The 19,174-nt window shown below is 33.6% G+C and overlaps 1 protein-coding gene across 1 annotated transcript in view; it reads left to right on the top strand.

The window, feature by feature from the left end:
• The first annotated feature begins 4,269 nt into the window (after window positions 1–4,269).
• LOC132752112 (phosphatidylinositol 4-phosphate 3-kinase C2 domain-containing subunit alpha-like) overlaps window positions 4,270–19,174 on the top strand; it is a 37,327-nt gene continuing 22,422 nt past the window's right edge. The window contains exons 1-7 of the mRNA XM_060742397.1: window positions 4,270–4,284; window positions 4,812–4,981; window positions 8,057–8,213; window positions 8,967–9,073; window positions 14,272–14,397; window positions 16,196–16,271; window positions 18,031–18,167. Coding sequence (XP_060598380.1) covers window positions 4,270–4,284; window positions 4,812–4,981; window positions 8,057–8,213; window positions 8,967–9,073; window positions 14,272–14,397; window positions 16,196–16,271; window positions 18,031–18,167 — 788 coding nt within the window. The remainder of the gene's footprint in view (window positions 4,285–4,811; window positions 4,982–8,056; window positions 8,214–8,966; window positions 9,074–14,271; window positions 14,398–16,195; window positions 16,272–18,030; window positions 18,168–19,174) is intronic.

Genomic DNA, 19,174 nt, shown 5'->3' with positions numbered 1-19,174 from the left:
ATAAAAACTTCCGGTTATAAGGAAATTTATCTTTGCCCGAATTTTGTCCCTCTTTATTTAATATAAAATATACGGTTATAGCGATACACGGTTTTATAAGGAATTTATCGCTTATAAGGAACTCATTTCGTAGTCCCAATTTAGTAAAAAGTACAAAAAAATTACACTTTATAGCGAACTCCAAAATATCGCTATCCGTAAATAGACCCACATTTTCAAACTTTCGTTTTCTTTTGGAACGGATTAAACTCGCCCAAATGTACCGTGTATTGTTGTCTGTAACTTCAATACAGCTGTTGAAAATGAATTTGTATAGCAGTAACGTAATAATTTTCTATTTAGGATATTTTTAGTTCTTGTCACCAAAGATTAAACGGTTATTCCTTTAATTGGTATTATTTCTTTTTCTTTAACAGGTTTGCTCGAGTAAAATTATTTATAATTCGGTTTCTTCATAACAACGCATGCTTTGCTAATGATACCATTGAAAACTACAAAGTACGGGTTTGAATTTAAAATAAAAAGAAAATCTTATAGCTTTCCACTAAGTAAAAGTCCAGCCCTTAAAAAATTTAATGAGAAGATATTCAATATAAAAAAAGGAAAAATGGAACATCATGGGTTTATTCTTAATCAGGGAAAAGTAACAAAAAAGCACTGAAGTTTAGAAACAAAACATTATTATTTTTATGAGAAATTGGGAAAAAGAGGAGTAAAACTAAAACTGAAATAGCGAAGGAATTTCAAATTTCCAAAATTTACGCTCTCGGGTAATTGTGTCTAAAAAAGAAATAAATGACTATTTTCCCCTTATCAAATGCTCCTTCAAAATGGTTGGACCGATGGTTTAAAAATTTCTGATAACAAGGAAACTAATTCGCTATATTCTTATAAGGAACTGATATAAGGAAACAGATTTGGAATGTCCCAATGGTTTAGTTTATAAAAGCGAAGTTACGTATTTTGGCGTTATTTCATTTTAAATGGTACTCTGTCAAGTCCTTGTAATAGTGTTGTGTAATAAAAGTGAAATTCTGGGTTTTGTTATTAAAAGGATATACTCTAAGCAAGTCATTGTAATAGGAATAATGCTTAATAATGAAAGTTCTGGGTTTTATTTGGGAAAGATAAAACCCCAATCAATCAGAAGTATATCACTTATGACAATTGTTAAACAAACTTTGTATGAACCCTTTTTTGTGGCTTACTTTTAAAGTTTATGGATCCTTAAATTTCCCTTAAAAAGTTGTACATTGCGTATTTTTAAGCATTATTTCCTTGGGATAATAAACTGCGTTAAAAAAAAATAAATTTTCAACCGCGGGTTTATAATTTAAGCTGTAACTTCTTTTGTTTTTTTGTTTTTGCACAGTAGATGCCTATCTGTTGAATTTGTCTGACCTCATTTTCTTTACGGGGGTCTGTTTCCAACTTGCCTTTACAACATATTTATCCAAAAATAACTGAAATTTGTCTCTTGGCAGATTAAAAAAAATTGCATTTGAAGATCTCTTTGAAAAAGTAAAATGTCCATGTCTCGGGTTCATATATAGTTTTTAAAATTGTCTTTTGAGTTGTCTTATAGCAATAAAAAGTAGACTTTAAAACCCCACCCTAGCCTGTGCCTGAAATTTCTGACAGACTGATCCTATTCATTAAAATAACTATTGCACTGATCCTTTCATTTGAATTCAGTATGGGACTGATTTTCTGCCTCCTTGGGAAAATTTACTATTGGAATGTCCCTGTCCCTATAGTAATTCAAATGGATAGATCCTGTCCCTGAAATTACTAATGAAATGATACTGTTACTGAAATTACTGATTGCCTGATCCTGTCCCTGAAATAATTAATGGAATGATCATATGCCTGAAATAATTGATGGATTGAAACTGTCCCTGAGATTATTAAAAGACTGATCCTGTTCCTGAAATAACAAATGGACTGATCCTGTCTCTGAAATAACTAATAGCTTTATACTGTTCCTGATCCTGTCCAAGAAGTAATTTAAATGGACTGAAATTACTTGTAGACTGATTCTGTCCCTGAAATTACAAATAGACTGATCCTGTTCCTGAAATGACTGATGGCCTGATCCTTTTCCTGAAATTACTTATGAACTGATCATGTCCCTGAAATAACTTATGGACTTATCTTGTCCCTGAAATAACTAATGGACTGATCCTGTCCCTGAAATAACTAATGGACTGATCAAGTTCCTGAAATAACTAATGGACTGATCATGTACCTGAAATAACTAATGGACTGATCCTGTCCCTGAAATAACTAATGGACTGATTCTGTTCCTGAAATTACTAATGGATGGATCATGTCCCTGAAATAACTAATGGACTGATCCTGTCCCTGAAATAACTAATGGACTGATTCTGTTCCTGAAATTACTAATGAACTGGTAATAACTAATGGATTGATCCATTCCTGAAATAACGATTGAACTGATGATGTCCATAACTAATGGGCTGATCATGTCCCGGAAATAACTGATGGACTGATGATGTCAATGATTTAATTAATGAACTGTTACTGTCCCTTAAAGAACGAATGAACTGATCCTGTCCCTGAAATAACTAATGAACTGGTCCTGTCTCTGAAATAACTAATGGATTGATCCCGTTCCTGATATAATTAATGAACTGATCCTGTTCCTGAAATTACTAACAGACTGATCCTGTCACTTAAATTGCTGCTGGAATGATCATGTCCCTGAAATTACTAATGAACTGATCCTGTTCCTGAATTAACTAATGGACTGATCATGTCCCTGAAATTACTAATGGTCTTATCCTGTTCCTGAACTAACTATTGGACTGATCCTGTTCCTGAAATAACTAATAAACTGATCCTGTCCCTGAAATAATTATTAAACTGATCCTGTCCCTGAAATTACTATTGGACTGACCCTGTTCCTGAAATTACTAATATACTGATCCTGTCAAAAAACTGATCCTGTTGCTGAAATTACAAGTGGACTGATAGTGTTCCTGAAATAACTAATGGACTGATCCTGTCCCTGAAATAATTAATGGACTGATTCTGTCTCTGAAATTACTAATATACCTATCCTGTCAAAAACTGATCCTGTCCCTGAAATAACTAATGGACTGATTCTGTTCCTGAAATTACTAATGGATGGATCATGTCCCTGAAATAACTAATGGACTGATCCTGTCCCTGAAATAACTAATGGACTGATTCTGTTCCTGAAATAACTAATGGATTGATCATGTCCCTGAAATAACTAATGGACTGATTCTGTTCCTGAAATTACTAATGAACTGATCCTGTTCCTGAATTAACTAATGGACTGATCATGTCCCTGAAATTACTAATGGTCTTATCCTGTTCCTGAACTAACTATTGGACTGATCCTGTTCCTGAAATAACTAATAAACTGATCCTGTCCCTGAAATAATAAATAAACTGATCCTGTCCCTGAAATTACTATTGGACTGACCCTGTTCCTTAAATTACTAATATACTGATCCTGTCAAAAACTGATCCTGTTGCTGAAATTACAAGTGGACTGATAGTGTTCCTGAAATAACTAATGGACTGATCCTGTCCCTGAAATAATTAATGGACTGATTCTGTCTCTGAAATTACTAATATACTGATCCTGTCAAAAACTGATCCTGTTCCTGAAATTACAAGTGGACTGATCCTGTTTCTGAAATAACTAATGAACTGATCATGTCCCAGAAATAATTAATGAACTGATCCTGTCCCTGAAATTACTAATGGACAGATCCTGTTACTGAAATAACTAATGGACAGATCCTGTCCCTGAAATAACTAATGGTATGATCCTGTTCCTGAAATAACTAATAGAATGATCATGTCCCAGAAATAACTAATAGAATGATCATGTCCCTGAAAAAACTAATGGAATGATTATGTCCCTGAAATTACTAATGGACTGATCCTGTTACTGAAATTACTAATAGAAAGATCCTTCATGGCAAAGTCAGCCAGGTGAGTTTAGTTAAATTCAAGGGTGCTACATGTTTGTCACTGAAAATTTGTTTGAGGACAGTTTTTCTTCGTATTTAAACAATTTATGTAGTAGGTTTAATTGTTTAACTTTAACGCCCCTATATTTATGTTATGGACTTTACTTGCTACAATTTTGGAACTGTTCATTGTTATTTAAAGGGGGATCAGTATGTAAAACCTAAAATTACCAGACTATACTGGTTGAGTAATTATGTCACAGATTAAAGTGTTTCGGTATGTTGGCAATGATACAGAATGACAAAACAAGTTGTAAGTTACTGCAAATATATGATTGAATTATTGAAACAGTCTATTAACGGTTCAAGGGAGCTGAACAGGGTTAACAATTTCCTCTGTGCATGAATTCTACACTACTCAAGGGGATTTCAACCAAGCTTTCGCATAAGTATTGTGATTAAGTGCCCTGGAAAATACTGTAAGGGTTTTGTCATTTTATCATGTTTTTGCAGAATTTATTGTCTTCATGTTTTTAAATTTTCCACATTTGCGAATATGACAGAATAATGTAATTTTATCACCAATCATCACGTACCCGTGCTGCTTTTGCGACTCCGTAAAAATGGTATTGCACGGCTGTACATGTATTTTGAATTTGCATCATTTGCGATGCATTAAGATGCATTAAATGTATTAGTGTTATACCAAAGTCAATGAAAATTTACTTGCGTAATATAATTTTATTTAACTCCTTCAATAAATTCAGTATTAAACTTAGGCTCATTCAATATCCTCTAGTCATTTCTTCTAAATTTCTTTTACATATATGTGTTTTTCAGGCTGTAGAGAACTTCACACGTTCATGTGCTGGATACTGTGTAGCCACATATGTGTTAGGTGTATGTGACAGGCATAATGATAATATTATGGTGAAACAAACGGGCCACCTGTTTCATATAGACTTTAATAAAATACTTGGCGATGCTCAGATGTTTGGAAATATTAAGAGGTTAGTATACTAATAAAGTTGTGTTGACTTAAAATGAGCCGTGTCACGACAAAACCAACATAGTGCGATTGTGACCAGCATGGATCCAGACCAGCCTGCGCATCTGTGCAGTCTGATCAGGATCCATGCTGTTCGCTAACCAACTCTATTACAAGTAGAGAAACTGATAGCGAACTGTATAGATCCTGATCAGACTGCGCGGATGCACAGGCTGGTCTGGATCCATTCTCTAGGCAAACCCACTATATTGGTTTTGTCGTGACACGGCTCAAATATTTTGAAATTATCTTGCATTTTATGTTAATTGTTTCAAAATTTGAAAAGCCTTCAAAAATTTGAATAAACTGGAATTTAAACGGCTTGAAATTTTAATATTTTATAATTTCAGTGATTTTGATTAGCATAATTTTCTAAATATTACTATATGGCTTTCCCAAATTATTAAGCTATCCAAGTTGACAGGATAAGGAATTAGGAGTTTCCTTCATAAGATGCTGGAAAACTATCTACATAAGTTGCTGTAATGAGAAAATTTCAAGTAACATAAGTCTGACTTGCTTTTTAGCTCACCTGAGCATATGCTCAGGGTGAGCTATTAGGATCACTCTTCGTCCGTCGTCTGTCGTACGTGGTCCGTTGTCCGTTCACACTTTTAAAACGACATCTCCTCTGAAACCATAAGGCAGATAATAATGAAACTTCACAGGGATGTTCCTTGTGTGAAGCCTTAACAAAAGAGTTCAAAGAATTCCATTCCATGCAGAATTCTGGTTGCCATGGCAACCGAAAGAAAAAACTTTAAATATCTTCTTTTAAAAAACCCAAAGAGCTAAAGCTTAGATATTTGGCATGAAACATCTTCTAGTAAGTGTCTACCAAGTTTGTTCAAATAAAAGCCCTGGGGTCAAAATTGGCCCCGCCCCAGGGGGTCATTGATTTTCCCTATATGCATATAGTAAAAACTTAAAAAATCTTCTTTTAAAGAACTCAAAGAGCTAGAGCTAAGATATTTAGCATGAAACATGTTCTATTGGGTGTCTACCAAGTTTGTTCAAATAAAAGCCCTGGGGTCAAAATTGGCCCCGCCCCAGGGGGTAATTGATTTTCCCTATATGCATATAGTAAACTTAAAAAAAATTCTTTTAAAGAACCCAAAGAGCTAGAGCTAAGATATTTATCATGAAACATGTTCTAATGGGTGTCTATCAAGTTTCTTTAAATAAAAGCCCTGAGGTCAAAATGGCCCGGCCCCAGGGGGTAATTTTTCCCTTTATGCATTTAGTAAAAACTTTAAAATTCTTCTGTTAAAAAACCTAAAGAGCTAGAGCTAAGATATTTAGCATGAAACATCTTCTAATGAGTGTTTTCCAAGTTTGTTCAAATAAACGCCCTGGGTCAAAATTGGCCCCGCCCCAGGGGGTCATTGTTTTTCTTTATAAAAATCTTCTTCTAAAGAAGTCAAAGAGCTAGAGCTAAGATATTTAGCATGAAACATGTTGTTATGGGTGTCTACCAAGTTTGTTCAAATAATAGCCCTGGGGTCAAAATTGGACCCGCCCCAGGGGGTCATTGATTTTCCTTATATGTGTATAGCAAAAAATTAAAAAATCTTCTTTGAAAAAACCCAAATAGCTAGAGTTTAGATATCAAGCATGAAACATCTTCTAGTAAGTGTACAAAGTTTGTTAAGATAAAAGCCCTCTGGTCAAAATTGGCCCTGCCCCGGGTGTCATTGATTTTCCTTATATGTGTATAGCAAAAACTTAAAAATCTTCTTTGAAAAAACCCAAATAGCTAGAGTTTAGATATAAAGCATGAAACATCTTCTAGTAAGTGTCTACAAAATTTGTTCAAATTAAAGCCCTGGGGTCAAAACTGGCCCCGCCCCAGGGTGTCATTGTTTTTAAACTATATGTGTATAGTAAACTTAAAAAATCTTCTTTTAAAAAACCCAATGAGCTAGAGCTTAGATGTTTAGCATGAAACATCTTCTTATGGGTGTCTACCAAGTTTGTTCAAATATAAGCCCTTGGGTTAAAATTGGCTCTGTCATGGGTGGGGGGGGGATCATTATTTTTCATTATATGTGTGTAGTAAAAACTTAACATCATAAAACATCTTCTAATGGGTGTCGTGTCTTCCAAGTTTGTTAAAATGAAAGCCCTTGGGTTTAAACTGGCCCCACTCCGGGGGGCCTATATACAGGTGAGCGACTTCAGGGCCATCATGGCCCTCATGTTTATGAGAATTATGCCTGTTTTCAACTTTGGAATTTTCATATCCATTTTAAAGCAGCACACCTCCATGTTAATTTTCATGAAAATTTTGGAAATGAATTTAAAAGTAAAATATTGTGAGAAGAACAAAAAAAAAGTAATTTACATATTGTAATCGGCACTTACAATGCAAGAAAATTTCCAAAAAGTGGTCAACATATGCAAAAACAGCCCTTACTGCGTTAGTAACGCAGTAGAAATAATTATGGTGGTAAAATACTGCAAATTCAGTCATTAACCACACATAACATGTAAAAAAAACTTTGATCTTGAATTATTTTACCTTTCTTAAAATTTTAGTTCATTTTTCTCAAACTTGATTTTTTTGAAATATTTCGGCTCATTTGGAGGTGTGCATCTTTAAGGTGTCTGCCCGTTTATCTCAAAAGGGAGAGCATTGGATGAGTAATACAGGGGTGTCTGGTAAGATACTTGATCAAGACGTAATTTCTGTGTTACAATTGTTCTCTGACATGGAGTCTAATGGGCACTGTCTCTCACCGTTGATTGAGAAATCATGTGGAATTAGAAGTCTGTAACTTTGGTAGAAATTGGTAATTACTGGTTAGTTATCCAGGAAAGTGAGTAAGGTGGAATGACCTCTCTAATGTGAGCAAAAGAATGTATTAAAATTTGGAGAAAAAATCAGAAAAGACACACAAACATTTATTATGTGTAAGACAAAGCAAAACATACTCAACTAAGGCATGAAGTAATATTTTTTTAGTGTAAAAGACATTTTTTATTTTATTTGCAGATCAAACTTCTACTATCAGTATCTTTGTGTTTTTGTTTTCAGAGATCGTGTAAAGTTTGTGTTGACATCAGATATGGCATATGTGATAAATGATGGAGATCGGCAAAGCGACCGGTTCCAACATTTCATAGATATGTGTGTTAAAGCATTTAATATATTACGTAGACATGCCAACTTGTTCATCAATTTATTCTCATTGGTAAGTTGTGGTAATATCAATTTGTTATAAATATCACTGAGGAATAAATGAATAAGAAATATATCTCACTTAGGAATGGGGGAATATGAATATATCCTACTGAAGAATGAGGGAATAAGAAATATATATCACTGAGGAAAATATATCACTGAGGAATAAGGGAATAAAAACATATCCTACTGAACAATGAGGGAATAAGAAATATATATCACTGAGGAAAAAGGGAATAAGAAATATATCCTAGTGAAGAATGAGGGAATAAGAAATATATATCACTGAGGAATGAGGGAATAAGACATACAGGTATGTATCATAGAGGAATGAGTAAGGACTATATTTCACTGAGGAATGAGTAAATATATAAGTAATATCTCACTGATGATGAGGTATGTTTCTATTTTCTTGGATTCTGTAATGCTGTTGATTCTTACATGGTCCGGATACAGGAAAATGCCCTCTAGAACCCAAATCCTTTTCAATTATATTTGAGTTATCAAGCAAAGTTTGAATAAGAAAGATATCCAAGCTACATTATGGAAGTTTATTGGTACTACTTAGGTGCCTGCTTATGCCTGTTGAAAAATATGTCAGAACAAAAAAAAATCAAAAAAAAAATCACAATAAACCCCAAACAAAATAGTGATTTTTAAACTAACTAAAATTTTGACTGTGGTTGCTGCTGTGTGAGTATGACTTAAAAACTAACCTAGTTTTCAGCATATTGTGAATACATGACTTATTTTTGATTAACAGATGTTACGGTCAGGTATACCAGGTATTACGGAGAAAGGTGTAGAGTTTGTACAGAGGGCGCTGCTGCCAGGTCTGACTGATACCCAGGCTACTTCAATGTTCACAAGGTATTATAGAACAATATTTAGCTTTCTTTATATGTGCATACATAGGGAATGGGTGTGTTTTTTTTTTCAGTCCTAAAAATAAAAACAAGAACAATAGGAAACAAGCAAATATCAGTGTTATCCCAGGGGTAGATAAGAACTCAACAAATGTTATAAAGGTAATGTAAGTTTTATCAATGGAAGTTAGTAAGTAAAAGAAATTGTCACGTAATGGTATTGTTGAAAATGAAAATTTAGTGTTATGCCCACTTAAGGTAGTACACCCCTAATGCACTATTTCCACTGTGAAGAGTATTCAAATAGGCTAGAATCACTGTAAAGTGTATTGAAACTGAGGGGCGTGGGTTCGAACCCCAGAAGGGGCAACTTTTTTTTCTTTCTTTTTTTTCTTTTTAACATTTTTTATTAATCTCCAAGATCCCTAATGGAAGAAAAAAGTGTTTCATTTTAATTATATAATTTTTGTAGGTATTTTTTTACTAAATAATGCCAAATTTAATAGCAAATATGATACCAGATATTTTCAAAGGTTAATAAAATAAAAACTACACGGTAAAAGTATTTTATATTTTGCAAGACCAACCATTATACATTTCAGAAAATTTAGGCAAAGTTTGAAAACAGCCCCTCATTGTGGAAAATTTTAGGAATATTTTAAATAAGGCTTTTACACATGGAAATGGTGAAATAAGTGTTAAAAGTGGGTGGGGTAGGGTTACATTTTTATACATATTAAAAACATTTCGTTTAAGGTGACAACGGAGTCAATTATCACTGAAAATACCTAAAATGAGATTTTTTGCTAAGAAGATTTATCAACCTTTTCTGAACACATTCGTGATTTAATTTTGGAAGCAGTTAGTCCAAAAATGTGTTTTTAAACGTTTTAAAACGGTACCTATACTATTTGTATCTGCTTTTTGCCTAACCTGTCGATTATCGATAACGCTCCGCCCCCTGTTGAGGCATCAATGAGGGAAATCGATAGTTCCATATATCCGTGAATTACAGGTCCATACTGGTCCATACTTCTCGTAATACATGTATCGTACAACTACCGTACATCTTTTATGAATATCTAAACATTTAGCATTTTTTATAAATTAAGAAAGTGTCGGCCAATGTACGTAACATAATGTATTGAACATAAATAATTAAGCATAGCGGCAAATCGCACGACCACGGGGTCGATTCAAAATGTAGTTGCTAAAATATCCAAAATGTGTGAAAATAATTTGTCTGTCCCGTTAATCTGATATATATTACATTGAGTTGATAGACTTTTGTACAGATTCAAGGGCTTACTTTACATTCAACCTCGTTTTCTAACAATGTGAAGTAAAACAACAACAAAAACAGACAACATTTTTTATGTGAACGCCTATATATGACTTGTGGTAAGGTGTCCCTGACAAATTTCTAAACCATTTTAGATTGTATAAGGATGATTATTTCTCTATAAAAAAAAGATGTTAAAATATATTCTCAGTGAAAATAAATTGTTCGCCAGTAAATCGGACACAGCACTAATAAATCTGGGACAAAGTATGAAATTTATTGTCTATCCCGGTAGAAACTGGATCTCTATGCCGTGCATAGATGATATTCAAAATAGAAGTCAAGAAGGCCAGATCATAATGATCGAGTAATACCTTTTATTTCTATTAAAATATGTGAAGCATCATCAATTTGGTGGAAAAAATATATAATATCCCGTTCTTATTTGTACATTTAAAATGGACTTTAATAGACTGTCAGAAGCTCAGTTTTTTGTTATTTTATTTTATATTTTAACGGAATTTCATACACGAATACACAGGCAGAGTGACACTGGTATAATACAATAATAATGCTGATGATAATAATAATAAACTTCAAAAAGGAAACAATTTAATAAATACCCCGCTAGCGGTGCGCAAATGCGTTCCATTTCCGCCCACTGAGTGCCTCAAATTTTACCGATAGTCACGTGACATGTGCGACAGATACCAGACGGATCGTAAATCACGTTAAGAATTGAAGAAATTTCGGCTATAAAGTGATATTAATCAGCAGCTTTTTAATTGGTCAGATGTCACTGGGTCATAAAATGTTGTTAGAGTATGTTACCACAACTTGTGACCCTCTCTGGTGCGATATTTGTGTATTATGCAATTATTTAGCGTGAAACGTAGGGGTCCGAGAGAGAACAGCCGATTTATGACACTTCGTTTGATGCGGGTCGGACTAACTTTGAATCGGCATAACTTTTTTAATAATCAAGCAATTAACATGCGGTTTAAAGCACATGAAAGGAAATTCATTTACGGAGGGAATCGTGTCAGGGATTTTTGTTTGCTTAATCAGCGACTTAATTATCTTTAATTACGTAATATGTATGGTGAAAAAAGCCGCATAAAATGTTTGACGTTACGTAATATTTTTTTGAGAAAAGATAGAAAAAATTTGAGACACGGTTCCCCAGATAGTATAAGTATGGTTATTTTCCAAAAGTTTGATGACAAAAAAATACAAAATGACTTTGATATGACGTTTTAAAATTTTAGGATTTTTATTCAAAATCAATCATTTACAAAGGCATTTTTTTCAAATATGTTATTTTTTATGATGATCAACGACATTTAATGCACAAAGATTAAATAAATAACAATTATTACTAAAATAACTTGGTTTAAATGACATATATGTGAGTACCACGGAAAGTGTCTGTTGTCACCTTAAAAACAATCATTTTGCTTGTTTAATTTGTTACCTAAATGTCATTATTTGTTTCTTAACAATGAGCATTAGGAAAACATTTTTCATAATGATGATATTATAGATTATTTAGAGTTTCCTCATTTCTGAAAAAAAACCTTCTAATGGCAAAGTTTAAGTTAAGAAAAATGTCCATAACTCATAAACCACACGGTAAATTTTGTTTAAATTTTGCATACAGGTGACATTTAAGGCATATAACTGTCCTATGTTGTCAATTTTACAGTTCCTTATAGTGACCATTAGGGGTGTACTACCTTAAATCAATAAACAGGGGTGTGAGGATTTTGTTGTCCTGTCTGATTGATTGCCTGTCTCTGTATACAATGTTCATGTTGATCATACCTACATTGAGTCTAATGGTCGTTTGTCTCTCATTGCCAACTTATGAGAAATAATGTGGGATAAATAGTCAGTCACTTGCAATAAAAATTGGACATTACTGCTGAGTTATCCAGGAAAGCCGGTTAAGTGTACCGATCTTGTAGATATGACAGGACATGTGTTAATATATATTTAAAAACGTACAAATATACAGACCCGTAAAGGTAAAAAAAAAACAAAGCATTTCTCACAAAGTTACAAATTAACAGATGTGGGATAGAGACATTCGTGTTTTATAAGCTCATTTTATCACATAAACCGCGGCGCAAGAGTGTAATAAAGCCATTTAATAAAAACTATATTACACTAGTGTAATAACACTTTGACGTGACGTCATTTGCGCTATATAGAAACATAGTGTTAAAGTGTGCTAATGTTAGCGTAACACTATAGGCGCGTCATTGAAAAATAGCTCATTTCAACACTTTACTATTCTTACTTTATATATGTGATAAAAAGAATATTATATTCGTGTAGATTCAATACTAAATTTATTGAACTCGTTGAATAAAACAATATTATGCTCGCCAGAGGCTCACATAATATGATTGTATTCAACGCGTTCAATAAATTTAGTATTAAACTACACTCATTTAATTTTCTCTATTTATTAGAAACACAAATCAATAATTGATAAAATTATTTTACATTTGATTTATCTTGGCTCCTTCCTCTTCTATAAAAAGTTATTAAGTATATAGGAAATATTTGTGAGTGTTGAGTGAAACTGTATAAGTGGTTAAGTTAGTCACACGGAAATTTGCCAGTTGATGAAAATGGCTAAAATTTCCTCATGCGTAAATATCAACCAACCTGTCATTGAATTCTACTACTACATGATTTGCTAATATTTCCTCATGCGAAATGTATTTGTTAACTTTTCGACATGTGAAAGTATTAACTTATACAGTACAATGGGTTTCATATACATGTAGAATTTAAAAATTGAGGCCACAAATTTAAGTACTATATGAAATGTCCTTTTGGACAGAACCAATGAACTGCATTGTAATTAATTATATAGTGGTCGCAGTAAAATATCTAAAGAACTGTGGTCATTATGAGTATTGACAAAAGCATCTTAAATGGTATATTTATTGAAACACTTGAAGCAGTCTTCAGCTTTTTTAAAGGTTATATGAGCCATGTCATGACAAAACCAACATAATGGGTTTGCGACCAGCATTGATCCAGACCAGCCTGGGCATCCACGCAGTCTGATCAGGATCCATGCTGTTCGCTTACCAACCCTATAACAAGTAAAGAAACTGATAGCGAACAGCATGGTACCTGATCAGACTGCGCGGATGCGCAGGCTGGTCTGGATCCATGCTGGTGGCAAACCCATTATGTTGGTTTTGTCATGACACGGCTCATATTATATGTTCATTTTAGATAAATCATTTCAGATAATTGTCAAATCAAAAGAATTAAGGTGGAAAATGAATTTGCTGAAGCTAAAATACATAAACGATGAAGAAACCCCTCTATACCTATAATCAATATTAAAATTAGTAAAGCGGACAGTTTGTTTCCGGATCTTCTATTTTTAGAAACAAACATCACTGTCCTATAATTAGCTCTCTGGATGCTGTTCTGAAGAATGTTTACAGTGATATGATGCACTTTTCCAAGAAAAAATTACTGAAAAATTTAGTTTGAAAAAAAACAAAAAAACAGAGAAATGTTTTTCCAACAGAATATAAAAGCTGAAGGCCGCTTTAAAATTACACAGGTACCCATTTTTGCCTGAAACAATGCATTGAGGTGCACCTGAGGCATGCATGAAGGCGCACCTGAGGCTTTCCTCCACCAGTAAAGCTCAAAAGTTGCCATATGACCTATACTGAGTTGTTGCGACTTTAAAGCCAACCCGAAAAAACAAAAAAAAGAAACAGAAAAAAAACAACAAACAAACATAAATTATATTACAGAATGATACAGGAGTTTAGCTGGAAAGTTGCCATATGACCTATACTGAGTTGTTGCGACTTTAAAGCCAACCAAAAAAAAAAACAAAAAAAAAAAACAACAAACAAACATAAATTATATTACAGAATGATACAGGAGAGTTTAAGTGCTAAATCTACCCAGTTTAACTTCTTCATACATAACCTGGCTCAGATGAAGTTTTCTAGTCACAATGAAGGGGCCCTGCTGTCATTTGTACCTAAAGTTTATAAGTAAGTATAATTTTACACCTAACCTCTCTGAAATATTGTCATGGACTGGTCCAGCTTTGAAGTTAGAATGTTCCATTGTTGACTTTAGGGTGTTTAACATTACGTCCATAATGGAAGGACTGTAATTCCAAATAATTAATGTTGATAGTATTTAATACCATATGTGAAAATAAACCATGAAAAAATTAAAGAGGGGTGTTGATGGTTGTTAGATACATGATTTGAGCCGTGTCACGACAAAACCAACATAATGGGTTTGCGACCAGCATGGATCCAGACCAGCCTGCGCATCCGTTATATCCATATATCCATTGTGTTCGCTATCAGTTTCACTACTTGTTATAGGGTTGGTAAGCGAACAGCATGGATCCTGATCAGACTGCGTGGATGCGCAGGCTGGTCTGGATCCATGCTGGTCGCAAACCCATTATGTTGGTTTTCTTGTGACACGGCTCATTTGATTTGATATGTCTGTACATGTATATAGCATATAAGTTGTTCTAGAACAAAATATTTTTATTCCTGTCATACAAATGTTCATAGAAAGTCATTTTAGAACAAGATACTGGATCAACATTATGTTTTCCATCAATTTTACATAGAATATCCAAATGATACATATCTACATTGTATTGCTGTTTATTTTTCCATTATTTGAAATACTTACAGAAAATGTGCAAATTGTAAACCAATCCACTTTAATTTAGTATGTTTCATAGTTCATAACAGAACCATTGTGATTTTGTTAAATTCTATGTATATCCTGTCTTTCTCTGCACTAACAGATGAACTAATTTGCTGACATAGTCTTATCAACTGTCAAGTATTTGCATGATCATTGATGTCTTAAATTCATCCTGAGAGTAAATGCATTGCATTATTTCTGCAAAAAACAGATATTTAAAGCTAATTGGTCCTTAATGAAATGTCTTTTTATGCAACAAATGAATACATTGATAGACTTCATTATCAGACAATATTAATAACTAATCACTAAGAATTATACACAGATGTTGTTGGCAAGTGCGAGATACATGATCTGATATTATATATATTTATATAACAGTTAATAAAATGTTGTAAAACAAAATATTATTATTCATCATATAAATGTTCATGCAAAATGACTTTATCAACATTTTTTTCAAAGATATATTTTATAAGAATATCCGTCTACCAAGTTTGTTCAAATAAAAGCCCTGGGGTCAAAATTGGCCCGCCCTAGGGGTTATTGATTTTCCATATATGTATATTGTAAAAACTTAAGAAATCTGCTTTTAAAAAACCTAAAGAGCTAGAGCTTAGATATTAAGCATGAAACATCTTCTAATTGGCATGTACCAAGTTTGTTCCAACAAAACAAACAAAAGCCCTTGGGTCAAAATTGGCCACGCCCCCGGGGGTCATTGATTTTCCTATATGTATACATCTTTTTGAACTGTTGTTATCCCTCAGCAACAGCAACCAGTAATGTTTTTACACATGCACTTTTACAGATAAAAATATGAACTTTGTGATATCAGTTTAAGATTTAGATATTATATCTGCTTTTGTTTATAGCTTACAATATTACTTGTTCCTTGTCATGGAGGGTTTCTATATTCAGGTGAACGATTTCAGGGCCCTCTTGTTTATTTATCATTATTGGAAATACTTGTAGATAACGTGCACATTGTAGACCAATCCACTTTAGATATAGAGATTCTGTTTATTAATTTGGTCAACTTTCTATGTCAATGTCAATTTATGAATGATAACTTTAAATTTCAAAAGAAACTTGATTTTGTTTTCATTTTAGTCAACAGACTGATGGTAAAATAAAGCATGTCGAAGTATTTGGTATCCAGAAAAGGTATACACCTGAAAAGCATTACGTAAGTATGATAATATTTTCAACTAGAAAAGAAATATCTAAACAAATAAGATTTGTACATAAATCAAGTGAAACACTTAAATTAAAAAAATCTGCAAAGGATAATTAAAAAAAAAATGATAAGAATTTACATAAAAATCTTTCATTTTTAGCTCACCTGAGCATATGCTCAGGGTGAGCTATTAGTATCACTCTTCGTCCTTCGTCTGTCGTCCCTCGTACGTCATACGTCGTCTGTCGTCCGTTCACACTTTTAAAACTACATCTCATCCGAAACCATAAGGCAGATCATAATGAAACTTCACAGGGATGTTCCTTGTGTGAAGCCTTAACAAAGTTGTTCAAAGGCAGAACTCTGGTTGCCATGGCAACCAAAAGAAAAAACTTTAAATATCTTCTTCTAAAAAACCCAAAGAGCTAGAGCTTAGATATTTGGCATGAAACATCTTCTAGTGAGTGTCTACCAAGTTTGTTCAAATAAAAGCCCTGGGGTCAAAATTCGCCCCGCCCCAGGGGGTTATTGATTTTCCCTATATGCACATAGTAAAAACTTAAAAAATCTTCTTTTAAAGAACCCAAAGAGCTAGAGCTAAGATATTTAGCATGAAGCATCTTCTAATGGGTGTCTACCAAGTTTGTTCAAATAAAAGCCCTGGGGTCAAAATTGGCCCCGCCCCAGGGGGTCATTGATTTTCCCTATATGCATATAGTAAAAACTTAAAAAATCTTCTTTTAAAGAATGCAAAGAGCTAGAGCTAAGATATTTAGCATGAAACATGTTCTAATGGATGTCTACCAAGTTTGTTCAAATAAGAGCCCTGGGGTCAAAATTGGCCCCGTCCCGGGGGTCATTCATTTTCCTTATATGTTTATAACAAAAACTTAAAAAGATCTTTTTGAAAACAAAAACAAATAGCTAGAGTTTAGATACTAAACATGAAACGTCTTCTAGTGAGTGTCTACTAAGTTTGTTCAAATAAAAGCCCTGGGGTCAAAATTGTCCCCGCCCCGGGGGTCATTCATTTTCCTTATATGTGTATGACAAAAACCTACAAAATCTTCTTTGAAAAAACTCAAATAGCTAGAGTTTAGATATTAAGCAAGAAGCATCTTCTAGTGAGTGTCTACAAAGTTTGTTCAAATAAAAGCCCTGGGGTCAAAATTGGCCCCGTCCCAGGGTACATTGATTTTCCTTATACGTGTATAGCAAAAACTTAAAAATCTTCTTTGAAAAAACCTCAATAGCTAGAGTTCAGATATTGAGCATGAAACATTGTCTAGTAAGTGTCTACAAAGATTTTTCAAATAAAAGCCCTGGGTTCAAAACTGGCCCTGCCCCAGGTGTGTCATTGTTTGTAACTATATGTGTAAAAAAAAAAACTTGAAAAAAATCTTCTTAAAAAACCCAACAAGCTAGGCCTTAGATGTTTAGCATGAAACATCTTCTAATGGGTGTCTACCAAGTTTGTTCAAATTAAAGCCCTAGGGTTTAAACTGGCCCTGCTCCGGGGGCCTAGATACAGGTGAGCGACTTTAGGGCCATCATGGCCCTCTTGTTTGTGACTCAGCTGATTCAGAAATCATATCGGATTATTACTTTGGTTACTATAGGTAAATACTGGTTAGTTATTCATGATTGACTGCAGATATATGACCAAAAAATGTTCTAAATTCAGCATAAAACACAACAACAGAAAAATGACCAAACAAAGCAAAGTTATGATCAAAATTTGAAGAATGAATTGTATTATATATTTCAGATCTACACTTTAAAAATTGTGCGAGAAAACCAAAAAGTACCAACTTATATTTTCCGTATTTTCCCTGAGTTTGTTGAATTTAGAAACAAATTGGCTGCAGAATTTCCTCTTGTGAATTGGCCACCACTTCAAGGAAGGTAAGTGGTTTCAGCAGATACATAGAGGAAATGAAATGATTGTTTTACAGTTACTTATTTTGATGCTGCCTGAAAGGTGAGCATACGAGTATAGTTACTGCTTTGTCCTTTTGTCTTTCCCTTCGTCCCCTTTTCTTGTCCGGAAAATAACTCTGAAACAACAAGAGGTATCAACATGAAACTTTGTAGGTAGATAGATCTCATTTGGTACATGTGAAGTGCACAAGAATTGTAACTCTGCCTTGCCTAATTTAGAGTTATTGCCCTTTGTTAATTTTTTTTACATTTTGAGCTTTGTCCGGGACATAACTGTGAAACTATAAGAGATATTAACATGAAACTTTGTAGGTACATAGATCTCATTGTGTAGATATGCAAGGCTCTTGTTTTTTTGTATGTAAATTGTGAAAAATTATGTTATCACACTTTCTTCAGTTTTGCCTGCCTTTAGTGGGCCAATAAGGAGAGATGAATTTGTTGTTGAAATTAGGACTGGAGCAAAATTAATGGTCATTTGGTATAGAGGTCAACTACTTCCTTGAATGTGATATGCTTTAATAAAAAGTGATGAATAAAAACTGCTCATGCAGGTCATGCCTTTACGGATAGAAATACATTTAGGCCAATTTTTTTTTATATTTTGGTTTACTGATTTTTTCCAAAAAAAGGTAGAGTCGGCGGCGGGAAAAAAAAAGAAAAAAAAAAAAGGTTTTCATAACTATAAAATTAATGTGGTGCATACATATACATAGTACTTACTAGAGCAATGAAATTAAATACATCGCCGATTGTCTATTCCAAAGATTGTCTAAATACACAAAAAAAACTTTTGCTCACATTGCCATTGTTTAAAAACACACATGAAATCTACACACGATGACTAATGGCAAGTGGCAAGCCAGCCCTTCAAAAGAATCTGTCATTCTTTGATGTTTACACACTGCTGTGTAATCTGCATCATCAAAGGTGCCGAAACTCAGCTGACTTGCACTCATTTCTTTATAGAT

This window comes from Ruditapes philippinarum, unplaced genomic scaffold (genome assembly GCF_026571515.1).
Source record: "Ruditapes philippinarum isolate M1 unplaced genomic scaffold, ASM2657151v2 ctg7584_1_1_1_1, whole genome shotgun sequence".
NCBI lineage: Eukaryota > Metazoa > Mollusca > Bivalvia > Venerida > Veneridae > Ruditapes > Ruditapes philippinarum.
This window is presented reverse-complemented; position numbering and strand designations above follow the sequence as displayed.